Source organism: Salmo salar, chromosome 15 (assembly GCF_965601325.2).
Source record: "Salmo salar chromosome 15, fSalSal1, whole genome shotgun sequence".
Taxonomy (NCBI): Eukaryota; Metazoa; Chordata; class Actinopteri; order Salmoniformes; family Salmonidae; genus Salmo; species Salmo salar.
In genome coordinates this window covers 74268016-74281974 of record NC_138305.1, presented here as the reverse complement: position 1 = coordinate 74281974, position 13959 = coordinate 74268016, and the positions used below count along the sequence as shown (strand labels likewise).

Genomic DNA, 13959 nt, shown 5'->3' with positions numbered 1-13959 from the left:
TAAATAGCTGTCCGTCTCCGATGCGTTTTACTCATATTATACCCTTTCTCTTGCACATAATGTTCTGACTCTCTCTCTCTCCAACAGACCAATGTGTTTTGTGAAGCAGCTAGAGATCCCTCAGTATGGCTACAGACCCAACATGGTGCCCACCACACCCCGCGCCAACTTGGCCAAAGAGCTGGAGAAATACTCCAAGGTTTCCTTCGACTATGCAAGCTTCGACGTCCAGGTGTTTGGGAAGCCTATGCTGGTTCCAAAGATGCCCGCCACCAGTCAATCCTCACCCAAAGCCATCAAATGTAAGATGATCTTGGCAGAAATAATTAAAAACTATGAGAATGCAGGGAAAGCAGATATAATCTTTATAGCACATTAATAATAAGGTTATTTATTATGGTAATTGAACGGTCATCAGATCTGATAACATTAAGGGGCTAAAAATGTATGTATTAGAGACAAAAGTTCTCGAGTCCTCAATCTTCAACCTTGAAGGGCCTTAAGATAAGATAAAATTGTACTTTATTAATCCCCCAGAGGAGAAATTTGATTGCACCAGCCAATACATACATTACCAATAAATACGCCATAAAAATACAACAAAGACACACAGACATTAAAAGCAGCACATCATCAATGGATATAAAAACCGAAATGTTCGTGTTAAAAGCCTCATAGCATATGGTAAAAAGGGTCCGCGGAAACGCTCTGTTTTAGGAAAAATAAATCGGTCTGCAAACGCACTGCGATGCTCCAGCCAGATACTGTGGAGGGCGTGGCTAGTGTTGGCCTCTATACTCCTGAGCTTCTTGAGGTTCCGCTTATCTAGGGTGGGCTCTAGATTGTTTTTAAAAACTATGGCGGTGTTATCTTTCCACTGCAGCTTATCGTCAATCACCACCCCCAGGTATTTGTACGAGTCCACCCTTTCCACAGTGACCCCATTGATGACCACAGCAGACGCACTCTCCTTCCTCCTGAAGTCTATCACCAGCTCATTGGTTTTAGACCCATTCAGCTCCAGGCGGTTTCAGCTGCACCATGCCACAAATTAAGATATTTCCTCCCTGTATAGGGAATCATCATCCTTTGTAATACAGCCTACAATGGCTGAATCATCTGAAAACATTTGTAGGCGACAGGAGGCTTGGGCGTGCCAGCAGTCTGCTGTGTAGAGGATGAAGAGGAATGGTGACAAAACCGTCCCTTGTGGGGCATCTGTGTTAGTGATGATGTTGTCTGAGACCGAGTGGTTCAGTAGTCTGACCCACTGCGGCCTGTCAGTGAGGTAGTCCATGACCCAGGTGATGGTGGAAGGATGTAACTGCATGACCTGGAGTTGGCGGGCTAGAAGATGGGACTGGATGTTGTTGCACAGTCCTTGAGCACCCGGAGTCTGAATCCATAGGTCCTGCAACCTTCCTGGCATTGGTCAGTTTGAACTGTTTCCTCACCAACAGTCAGAGTAATAGCAGGACTGGTCCCAGACTCCGCTGTTGTAACCTCTCCATAGACCTCCTACCAAGGACTGTGGGCTCTCATTCTCCATGGCCGACATGAGTCCAACATTTAAGCGTGTTAATCCTCGCAAGGCTGACGGCCCAGACAGCATCCCTAGCATTGTCCTCAGAGCATGTGCAGACCAGCTGGCTGGAGTGTTTATGGAGACATTCAATCTCTCCCTATCCCAGTCTGCTGTCCCCACTTGCTTCAAGATGTCCACCATTGTTCCTGTACCCAAGAAAGCAAAGGTAACTGAACTAAATGACTATCGCCCCATAGCACTCACTTCGGTTATCATGAAGTGCTTTGAGAGGCTAGTTAAGGATCATATCACCTCTACCTTACCGGACACCCTAGACCCACTTCAATTTGCTTACCACCCCAATATATCCACAGACGATGCAATCGCCATTGCAGTGCACACTGCCCTATCCCATCTAGACAAGAGGATGTAAGAATTCTGTTCATTGACTATAGCTCAGCCTTCAACACCATAATACCCTCCAAGCTCATCATTAAGTTTGGGGACCTGGGTCTGAATCCCGCCCTGTGCAACTGGGTCCTGGATTTCCTGACGGGCCGCCTCCAGGTGGTGAAGTTAGGAAACAACACCTCCACTTCACTTATCCTCAACACACGGGCCCCCACAAGGGTGCGTGCTCAGCCCCCTCCTGTACTCTCTGTTCACCCATGACTGTGTGGCCACACACTCCAACTCAATCATCAAGTTTGCAGACGACACAACCATTGTAGGCCTGATTACCAACAATAACGAGGAAGGTGAGGGCCCTGGCGGAGTGGTGCCAGGAAAATAACCTCTCCCTCAACGTCAACAAAACAAAGGAGCTGATTGTGGACTTCAGGAAGAAGCAGAGGGACCACAACCCTATCCACATTGACGGGACCGCAGTGGAGAAGGTAGAAAGCTTCAAGTTCCTCGGCATACAAAACACTGACGAGCTGAAATGGTCCACCCACAGAGACAGTGTGGTGAAGAAGGCGCAATAGCGCCTCTTCAACCTCAGGAGGTGGAAGAAATTTGGCTTGGCCTCTAAGACCCTCACAAACTTTTACAGATGTACAATTAAGAGCATCCTGTCAGGCTGTATCACCGCCTGGTACTGCACTGCCCGCAGCCGCAGGGCTCTCCAGAGGGTGTTGCGGTCTGCCCAAAACATCACTGGGGTCACACTGCCTGCCCTACAGGACACCTACAGCACCCGATGTCACATGAAGGCCAAAAAGATCATCAAGGACATCAACCACCCGAGCCACAGCCTGTTCACCCCGCTAGGGGTGAAGGCAAGGTCAGTACAGGTGCATCAAAGCTGGGACCAAGAGAATGAAAAACAGCTTTTATTTCAAGGCAATCAGACTGTTAAATAGCCATCACTAGCCGGCTACCACCCGGTTACTCAACCCTGCACCTTAGAGGCTACTGCCCTATATACATAGACATGGAATCACTAGTCACTTTAATAATAGAACACTAGTCATTTTAATAATGTTTACATACTGCTTTATTCATTTCATATGTATATTCTGTATTCTATTGTACTGTATTTTAGTCAATGCCACTCCGACATTGCTCGTCCTAATATTTATATATTTCTTAATTCCATTATTTTACTTTTAGATTTGTGTGTATTGTTGTCAATTGTTAGATATTACTGCACTGTTGGAGCTAGGAACACCAACATTTCTCTACACCCTCAATAACATCTGCTAAATATGTGATCAATACAATTTGATTTGATTTGTTGGGTCATAGTGCTGTTGAAAAGCAAATGATAGTCCCACTAAGCGCGAACCAGATGGGATGGCGTATCGCTGCAGAATGCTGTGGTAGCCGTGCTGGTTAAGTGTGCCTTGAATTCTAAATAAATCACACAGACAGTGTCACCAGCAAAGCACCCCCACACCATCACACCTCGTCCTCTATGCTTCACCGTGGGAACTACACATGCAGAGATCATCCGTTCACCTACTCTGCGTCTCACACAGACACAGCGGTTGGAACCAAAAATCTCAAATTTGGATTCATCAGACCAAAGGACAGATTTCCACCGGTCTAATGTCCATTGCTCATGTTTCTTGGCCCAAGCAAGTCTCTTCTTCTTATTGGTGTCCTTTAGTAGTGGTTTCTTTGCAGAAATTCGATCATGAAGACCTGTTTCACGCAGTCTCCTTTGAACAGTTGATGTTGAGATGTGTCTGTAACTTGACCTCTGTGAAGCATTTATTTGGGCTGCAATTTCTGAGGCTGGTAACTCTAATGAACTTATCCTCTCCAGCAGAGGTAACGCTGGGTCTCCTTTCCTGTGGTGGTCCTCATGAGAGCCACTTTCATCATAGCACTTGATGGTTTTTGCGACTGCACTCAAAGTTCTTGATATTTTCACGATTGACTGACCTTCATGTCTCACCTTCTTGCCACAAATGAACTTTTAACGAGGCAGACTTGTTAATTTAAATAAATTCCAGGTGACTACCTCATGAAGCCTGTTGAGAGAATTCCAAGAGTTTGCAAAGCTGTCATCGAGGCAAAGGGTGGCTACTTTGAAGAATCTCAAACATAAAATATATTTAGATTTGTTTAACACTTTTTTGGTTACTACATGATTCCATATGTGTTATTTCATAGTTGTGATGTCTTCACTATTATTCTACAATGTAGAAAATAGTAAAATAAAGAAAAACCCTGGAATGAGTAGGTGTATCCAAACATTTGACTGGTACTGTATGTACATTTGCAAAGATTTCTAAAAACAGGTTTTCACTTTGTCATTATAAGTTATGGTGTGTAGATGGGTGACAAAAAAACACACCATCTAATCCATTTTGAATTGAGGTTGTAGAACAAGGGGTATGAATACTTTCGGAAAGTATTCAGACCCCTTGACTTTTTCCACATTTTGTTACATTACAGCCTTATTCTAAAATGTGTTAAATTGTTTTTCCCCCCTCATCAATCTACACACAATACATCTTACCGACAAAGCAAAAACAGATTTTTAGAAATGTTTATTTGTATAGAAAATTAAAAACAGAAATATTATGTTTACTTAATCATTCAGACCCTTTACTCAGTGCTTTGTTGAAGCACCTATGGCAGCGATTACAGCCTAATGTAAGGGTGTGTGCTGGTGGCAGGGAAGTCAGGCGCAGGAGAACAAACTTGGTATAAAACAGAGCAGCTTAATAAGTGTTAAAAAAAACTCTGAAAACCAAAATATACAAAATAATACAATTGGGTACAAAACCCGTCGCACACCAGAACATATCTTGCACATAGCTTACAAAACAAACAATCACCGACAAGGACAATGAGGGGGAACAGAGGGTTAAATACACAACATGTAATGAATGGGATTGGAACCAGGTGTGATACAAGACAAGACAAAACCAAAGGAAAATGAAAAGAGGATCAGCGATGGCTAGAAGGTCGGCGACTTCGAACGCCGCCCGAACAAGGAGAGGGACCAACTTTGGCGGAAGTCGTGACACCTAAATTCTGCTTGAGTATGATGCTACAAGCTTTGCACACCTGTATTTGGGGAGTTTCTCCCATTCTCTGCAGATCCTCTCAAGCTCTGTCAGGTTAGATGGGAAGTGTTGCTGCACAGCTATTTTCAGGTCTCTCCAAAGATGTTCATTCGAGTTCAAGTCCGGGCTCTGGCTGGGCCACTCAAAAACATTTAGAGACTTTTCCTGAAGCCACTCCTGTGTTGTCTTAGCTGTGTGCTTAGGGGTCGTTGTCCTGTTGGAAGGGGAACCTTTTCCCCAGTCGGAGGTCCTGAGCGCTCTGGAGCAGGTTTTCATCAAGGATCTCTCTGTACTTTTCTCCGTTCATCTTTGCCTCGATCCTGACTAGTCTCCCAGTCCCTGCCGCTGAAAACATCCCCACAGCATGATGCTGCCACCACCATGCTTCACCGTAGGGATGTTGCCAGGTTTTCTCCAGATGTGACGCTTGGCATTCAGGCCAAAGTGTTCAATCTTGGTTTCATCAGACCAGAGAATTTTGTTTCTCATGGTCTGAGAGTCTTTAGGTGCCTTTTGGCAAAGGCAGTGGCATCCATCTGGCCACTCTACCATAAAGGCCTGATTGGTGGAGTGCTGCAGAGATAGTTGTCCTACTGGTAGGTTCTCCCATCTCCACAGAGGAACTCTAGAGCTCTGTCAGAGTGACCATTGGGTTCTTGGTCACCTCCCTGACCAAGGCCCTGATCCCTTGATTGCTCAGCTCTAGGAAGAGTCTTGGTGGTTCCAAACTTCTTCCATTTAAGAATGATGGAGGCCACTGTGTTCTTGGGGACCTTCAATGCTGCAGACATTTTTTGGTACCCTTCCCCAGATCTGTGCCTCGACACAATCCTATCACGGAGCTCTACGGACAATTCCTTCAACCCCATGGCTTGGTTTTTGCTCTGACATACACTGTCAACTATGGGCCCTTATATAGACATGAATATGCCTTTCCAGATCATGTCCAATCAATTGAATTTACCACAGGTGGACTCCAATCAAGTTGTAGAAACATCTCAATGATGATTAATGGAAACAGGATGCACCTGAGCTCAATTTCGAGTCTCATAGCAAAGGGTCTCAATATTTTTGTAAATAAGGTATTTCTGTTATTATTATTTATATATATATAAATTAGAAGAAAAAAAAATGAAAAAATGTTTTTGCTTTGTCATGGGGTATTTTGTGTAGATTGCTGAGGATTTTGTTTTCTAATCCATTTTAGAATAAGGCTGTAATTCAACAAAATGTGGAAAAAGTCAAGGGGTCTGAATACTTTCCGAAGAAATGATGATGATCTTGGCATTTGTTGAATTTCTGTTGGAAACCATTCCTTAACTACCAAAACATTACTTTAATTTGTTACGTCAGTGTTCATGAGAGAAATTGGTTGGTTATAGGGAGAACTGTAATGGTAGCTTGGTGCATGTTCAACTGGGAGGATGAATTCTCATTTGGACTTCCACCCTCTCTCTCCTCCACAGCTAAACCATTCCCTAAGGCCTCGTCCCCAAGCCACAGCATGTCAGGAGAATATGCAAAGAGCAGCTCCTCCTCGTCCTCCAGCGGCTACGATTACTCCCATGATGCCGAGGCTGCTCACATGGCTGCCACTGCCATCCTGAACCTGTCCACGCGCTGCTGGGAAAGGCCCGAGAACCTTAGCACCAAACAGCAGGACGCAGCCGGCAAGGTAGGCCGCCTCTCTGCTACCCAGCCCAGCCTATCCTTTTGGTGTTGGTAGTTGACTTTACAAAGTCTTTCCCTCTTGAAAGTATTTATTGGACTCACTGCATTACTTGACCATGCACTTTCTGGCGAATCAACCTGATCTTGAGAACTTCTAACTTTTGTCATCAGTGTACATAAATATACAGGTGTCGGATCTAAATTTGACCTATATTGTCACAGCAAAATTATCCTGCAGCAACAGGATTTGAACGTTTAGTCCATAATGTTTCTTGATCTGTGGTTAGGCTATTAGCTGGCCAAAAGTAGGCTACATGAAAAGTTCAATACTGTTAATATAACCACGTATTAGTGTTTCTTTTGTGTGAATTTATGTAAATCAGAAGCTCATCTGCAGGAATTTTCCTGAGCTTCTGCGAGAAGCCCAGAAAAAGTCTCATTAACAAAATAGTGATCAAATTAGGATCCTACATCTGTACACACTAGAGGAGGTTGGTGGCACCTTAATTGGGGAGGATGGGCTCATGGTAATGGCTGGGGTGTAATCAGTGGAATGGTATCAAATGCATCAATCACATGAATTCCATGTGTTTGATGCCATTCCATTTACTCCTTTCCAGACATTATTATGAGCCGTCCTCCCCTCAGCAGTCTCCACTGGTGCACACACACACACACACACACACACACACACACACACACACACACACACACACACACACACACACACACACACACACACACACACACCGCTAACATAGTCCTTGTACCTTCAGGAAATTGATATTGAAGTGGATGAGAATGGGACACTGGACCTGAGCATGAAGAAGCCCATCAAGAGGGAAGGGATACAATCACCAGACCCATCTTTATCCTCCTCCTCTTCCTCGCAGCACCCGGGAGGTGTTCCCTTGTCCCAGGCCCACCTGCAGGAGGAGTGGGAAGGGCCTCTGGACTTCACCAAGCCAAACTGTCCCAAAGAGGGGGAGGAGCAAGATGAGGTAACCGCATAACGCCAAGTCCGCAAATAACACCAAACCATTGGAATTATGATAATGTTTTAGTCTTGAGAGAGGTTACCCGCTGGGCACAAACTGGGAAAATACATTGGATTTGAAAAAAGTAATCAACCTTTTTTTTGTGCATTATTTTACAAGGTAAGTTGACTGAGAACACATTCTCATTTACAGCAAAGACCTGGGGAATAGTTACAGGGGAGAGGAAGGGGGATGAATGAGTCAATTGGAAGCTGGGGATGATTAGGCGGCCATGATGGTATGATGGCCAGATTGGGAATTTAGCCAGTACACCAGGGTTAACACCCCTACTCTTACAATAAGTGCCGTGGGATCTTTAGTGAACACAGAGAGGACACCCGTTTAACTTCCCATCCAAAAGACGGCACCCTACACAGGGCAATGTCACCAATCACTGCCCTGGGGAAAAGGGATATTTTATTTAGACCAGAAGAAAGAGTGCCTCCTACTGGCCCTCCAACACCACTTCCAGCAGCATCTGGTCTCCCATCCAGGGACTGACCAGGACCAACCCTGCTTAGCTTCAGAGGAAAGCCAGCATCAGGATGCAGGGTGGTATGCTGCTTTTGAGGAAAACATTTTAAACCACAGGATTATGTCATCATGGTAACCAATTTTCAACATAGACAAACCTTGTATTAAATATGTTGAAGTTGTACCTTTGAAAGAACGTCAGATCTTCAACGTAATATCCACTATAAGAAAAATGTATAGGCTGGGCAGCACCTCCTACTGGAGAGTTGATCCATCTACAGCCATCCTTTCAGTCTCCCATCCAGGATTTTAATAAAGCCCAATCCTGCTTAGCTTAGATTTTGTCACTGACTAGTACCAATGTGCTATCGTGAGAATAATTGTTGCTATCGCGTTGTGCTATCGTGAGAATAATTATCGAAGTCATTCCAAATGTGTAGGTTCAACAGAGCAAATACAGTATAACCATACTTTATCAATTATACATCATCAATGATGCTATTTAGGCCTGTATAGTATTTGGGAAGTCATCAACAGCTATTCAGCACAGGATTCAACTACATATAGGCCTAGAGTTTAGTTAATTTCAAATGGAATCTACAAGTTGATAATAAATATGTTGGATTCACGTCTCCTTCTCAACCAAAAACAAAAGTTAAAGAATTTGATTGAATCAAATCAAACTCCATTTAAAGTTTTATTTGATTTAGTCCTATTCTTTAACTTAGATTTTTGGTTGAAATGGAGACGTGAATCCAACATGTAAATTATTAATATGTAGACAAACTGGAATTAAGCCAGACTCAGTGGCACAGATGGATTCGGAAAATATTCAGACCCATTGACCTATTCCACCTTTTGTTACTTTACAGCCTTATTCTAAAATGTATTAAATATTTTTTCCCTCATCAATCTACACACAATACCCATAATGACAAAGCAAAAACAGGTTAAAAAAGAATTTGTGCCCCCAATAAAAAAAAAAAAATGAAATATCACATTTATGTACGTATTCCAAATCAAAGCCACATTTTATTTGTCACATGCGCCAAATACAACAGGTGTAGACCTTACAGTGAAATGCTTACTTACAAGCCCTGAACCAACAATGCAGTTTTAAGAAAAATGCCAAAAGAAAAATAAGAAATAAAAGTAACAAATAATTAAAGAGCAGCAGACCCTTTACTCAGTACTTTGTTGAAGCACCTTTGGCAGCGATTACAACCTTGAGTCTTCTTGGGTATGACGGTACAAGCTTTGCACACCTGTATTTGGGGAGTTTCTCCCATTCTTCTCTGCTGATCCTCTCAAGCTCTGTCAGGTTGGATGGGGAGTGTCGCTGCACTGCTATTTTCAGGTCTCTCCAGAGATGTTCGATCGGGTTCAAGTCCGGGCTCTGGCTGGGCCACTCGAGGACATTCAGAGACTTCCCGAAGCCACTCCTGCGTTGTCTTGGCTGTGTGCTTAGGGTCGTTGTCCTTTTGGAAGGTGAACTGTCGCCCCGGTCTGAGGTCCTGAGCGCTCTGGAGCTGGTTTTCATTAAGGATCTCTCTGTACTTTGCTCCGTTCATCTTTCCCTTGATCTTGACTAGTCTCCCAGTCCCTGCCGCTGAAAAACATCCCCACAGAATGATGCTGCCTCCACCATGCTTCACTGTAGGGATGGTGCCAGGTTTCCTCCAGACGTGACATTTGGCATTCAAGCCAGTCTTGGTATCAGATCAGAGAATCTTGTTTCTCATGGTCTCAGAGTCCTTTAGGTGCCTTTTGACAAACTCCAAGCGGGCTGTCCTGTGCTTTTTACTGAGGAGTGGCTTCTGTCTGGTCACTCTGCCATAAATGCCTGATTGGTGGTGGTTTTCCACCACCAATCAGAGATGGTTGTCCTTCTGGAAGGTTCTCACATCTTCACAGAGGAACTCTGATAGACAGTTGTTGGAATGTATAGACAGTTGTGTGCCTTTCCAAATCATGTCCAATCAATTGAATTTACCACAGGCAGACCACAATCAAGTTGTAGATACATCTCAAGGATGATCAATGGAAATAGGATGCACCTGAGCTCAATTTCGAGTCTCATAGCAAAGGGTCTGAATACTTATGTGAAAAAGGTATTTATGATTTGTATTTTTAATACATTTGCAAACATCTCTAAAAACCTGTTTTTTGTTTTGTCATTATGGGGTATTGTGTGTAGATTGATGAGGGAAAAAAAATAATTGAATCCATTTTAGAATGAGGCTATAATGTGGAAAAAGTCAAGGGGTATGAATACTTTCTGAATACACTGTATCCAAGCAGAAGATACATCTGCTTCAAAAGTTGATATTTGGGTGCGTTGTCAACCAAACACAATTCAATATTACTTTTGTAAGACAGTAAATAGCCTAATGGGCTATCTTACAAACTAATGTAACAGTATTTATTCAACCTTAAAATGTGTAACGTCCATAGCCACATTTTCAGCTTACTGTAACAATAAATTACTTATTATGTAATCATAGAAAGTGTGCATGTTCAGGGTTGCAGGTATGTGGAAATCTTCACAATTGCTATAATAATCTGCACTGAATCTCAAAAGGCATTGATCACTTGCACCATGTACTTTAATGTAATCTCAACTAACTACAATCCAGGTCATTTAGTTGTGCTATTAGATGATGCACAGTGGTAACACATTGTTGTTTAAATAAACACAATATCTAACATTCTACTCCCATTTGAACTTTGGTGTGCTTTTAAATGATTGAAAGCGCAGTGATAACATATTTACAGTAGGTCACAACTTTACCAACAATTTGACATTGATTTTCCATTAGAATTTTGTTGTGCTTTTAGATGGTTGAAAGCATAGTGATAACACATTGGGAATTCAACAAACTTGTGGCTGTCTTTTTGAGTGGGTGAAAATATGTTGGAATCACATTGATCAACATATCTACCAACTATTACCTAATTCTCCACGGTCAAATGATGTGGTGTACCCAGTGGGTGGTGTGTGTTCTAGCCCCAGCTTCCAGTGATGAACCAGAATTGGAAATATGGTGAGGCGAGACTTGTGTGACTATGTTCTGATTGCATGATTATTTTATGCTGGAGCTGCAATCTTTGTAAAATTGCCTTTTTGTCTCAATGGAACATCCTGGTAATGAATCAGGGATGGATGAAATGACAAGCGATAATCTCTCTCCATCCTTACCTGTGTTTGTTTTACCTTCCTCCAGATGGACTTTGTGGCCCACTCCTACACCTCCTCTGATGCAGAGGATGATGACATCGCTCAGGAGAGCATGGAGGACAGGAAGTACCCAGGCGAGGTCACCACGTCCAGCTTCAAGGTCCAGTTCTCGCCCAAAGACTGCAAGAAAGAGGTTCTACTGTAAGTGTGCTCTAAAATATCTCCAGTCCAGCATTCATAACAACATTATAAGAGAAAAAGCATCCCAATTTTAATCTTAAAATTTCTATCTATGGAGTACTCTAATCTCAAGGCTGACACATAACTATTATAAAGGACATAGTTCAAAGTAGTACTGCCATCCACCCTCACGCTGTTTTCAATTAATTAATTAATTTCCAATTATCTCCAGATGTCCCACCCCAGGTTGTGATGGCAGTGGGCACATCACTGGAAACTACGCTTCTCATCGGAGGTATGACACAGCCCCACTCCCCTGCATTTCAACCAATGCAGTCGGTAGCGCTGTTTCACATTTTCCGTCTTACAACTACATACAACTGCATTTATAGTGTTTTTCAGGCACTGATTCTGAATGTCAACTAATCTACACATCTTCATTACAAATCCAGAACTTTCAATAATGACTATATTCTATTGCTCTCTTATCCTGTGCTACGATGAATCCTGTAAACAATATTCATTGTTATGATTGGGATCGAGCCCTTTCCTTTATTCTGCCCCTTATTAAATGACTTCACAATATCCTCTCCATCACTCTCCTTCCCTCTCTCTCTCTCCGCCTCTTTCTCTCTCTATATTTTCCATTTCTTCCAGTCTGTCAGGCTGTCCTCTTGCTGATAAGTCTCTTCGGACCCTCATGGCTGCCCACTCTGCTGAACTTAAGTATGTCTGTGCTTGTATTCCCCCTTCCATCCTTCCTTCCTTCCAACCCAGGGGTAACTCTGCTCATGGAGTGCTGCATGCATGTGCATGCATTAGTTCCAGTTCAGCTCCAACACATCTACAAACCTAACTGTTGTCTGACTTGAAGATCATGATTAGTCAAGGATTTTAATTAGGTGTGTTAGTGCTGGGCTGAAATAAAAGCCTGCACACACTGTGGCCCTCCTGGACCAGAGATCCCTATCCCTGTTCTAACCCTACTTTATACTGACATGACTGAACCCTGCTGATCTTTGTATTGTCACCACAATGTGCAGGGATGCGTCTTCCTCTGCTGCGATCTCCTGTATCAAACAAATTGCTATCCTATAGAGAAAGAGTGTTAGCTACTTATATGAGAAACGCTTTCATATGTTCTTTACATTTTCAATGCTATGCTCACATGACTTGTGCTGACCTCTGTCTGGTTGACCCCCAGGTGTCCAACCCCTGGATGCGATGGATCAGGTCACATCACTGGAAACTACGCCTCCCATAGAAGGTACACACAGATAGTTTATTGCTTTTGTTTCTATTTTTATTTCATCCTAGACAATCCTACTGCAAGATAGTCTAAAAAGGACTGTATTTGAATCCTTATTTTCCTCTCTATGTCTCTGTCAGTTTGTCTGGATGCCCTCGTGCAAAGAAAGGTGCTGTCAAGACAACACCCACCAAGGACGACAAGGAAGACTCTGAGCTTTTAAGGTTGGTCCACGACAAACCATTTGTTTTCTTTTCTTTACGATCCACAAAATGGATTGCCCTTTATTTGGCCCACTAGCTCTCAAACGAAATACTGATTGCTTTCCTCTCTCTCTCTCTCTCTCGCTCTCCTTTCTCCTCTCCTTCACTGTCGACCCTGGCTTCCCCCCCCTCCATTAGTAGATGCCCGGTGCCCGGCTGTGACAGCCTGGGCCACATCAGTGGGAAGTATGCCACCCACCGCAGTGCCTATGGTTGCCCCCTGGCAGCGCGGCGTCAGAAGGAGGGGCTCCTCAATGGCTCTCCTTTTTCCTGGAAGGCCTTTAAGACTGAGGGACCCACCTGTCCCACCCCCGGCTGTGATGGATCAGGACACGCCAATGGCAGCTTCCTCACACACCGCAGGTATTACGCTCAATCAAATTCAAATAAAGGTTTTTGTTTGTGTTCTTACAAACACAATACAAACAGCTGGGCCTAAACATTAAATATTAGTAACCTACAGTGCCTTCAGAAAGTATTCATACCCCTTGACTTGGGTATGTCTGTATCAGCTTTGCACATCTGGATTTGGGGATTTTCTCCCATTCTTCCTTGCAAATTTTCTCAACCTCTGTTAAAATATATGGGGAGTGGTGGTGAACAGCAATCTTCAAGTCTTTCCACTGATTTTCAATGAGATTCAAGTCTGGGCTTTGGCTGGGCCATTCAAGAACCTACATATTCTTGTTCTGAAGCCATTCCAACGTTGCTTTGGCTGTATACTTGGGGTCATTGTCCTGTTGGAATGTACATCTTTGCCCTCAGTCGTAAATCGTTTGCACTCTGAAACAGGTTCTCATCAAGCATTTGCCTGTATTTGGCTCCATTCATTGTTTATTTTATCCTTACCAGTCTCCC

The 13959-nt window shown here is 43.3% G+C and overlaps 1 protein-coding gene across 8 annotated transcripts in view; it reads left to right on the top strand.

Moving 5' to 3' along the window:
• LOC106572224 (myelin transcription factor 1) overlaps positions 1–13959 on the top strand; it is a 31889-nt gene that overhangs the window by 12090 nt on the left and 5840 nt on the right. For 5 of the 8 annotated variants that reach the window (XM_014146217.2, XM_014146216.2, XM_014146223.3 and 2 more), the window contains exons 11-19: positions 88–302; positions 6516–6724; positions 7497–7721; positions 11456–11610; positions 11822–11884; positions 12247–12315; positions 12794–12856; positions 12979–13062; positions 13240–13464. In XM_014146217.2, coding sequence (XP_014001692.1) covers positions 88–302; positions 6516–6724; positions 7497–7721; positions 11456–11610; positions 11822–11884; positions 12247–12315; positions 12794–12856; positions 12979–13062; positions 13240–13464 — 1308 coding nt within the window. The remainder of the gene's footprint in view (positions 1–87; positions 303–6515; positions 6725–7496; positions 7722–11455; positions 11611–11821; positions 11885–12246; positions 12316–12793; positions 12857–12978; positions 13063–13239; positions 13465–13959) is intronic. The other 3 variants (XM_014146221.2, XM_014146219.2, XM_014146220.2) reach the window with 3 other exon arrangements.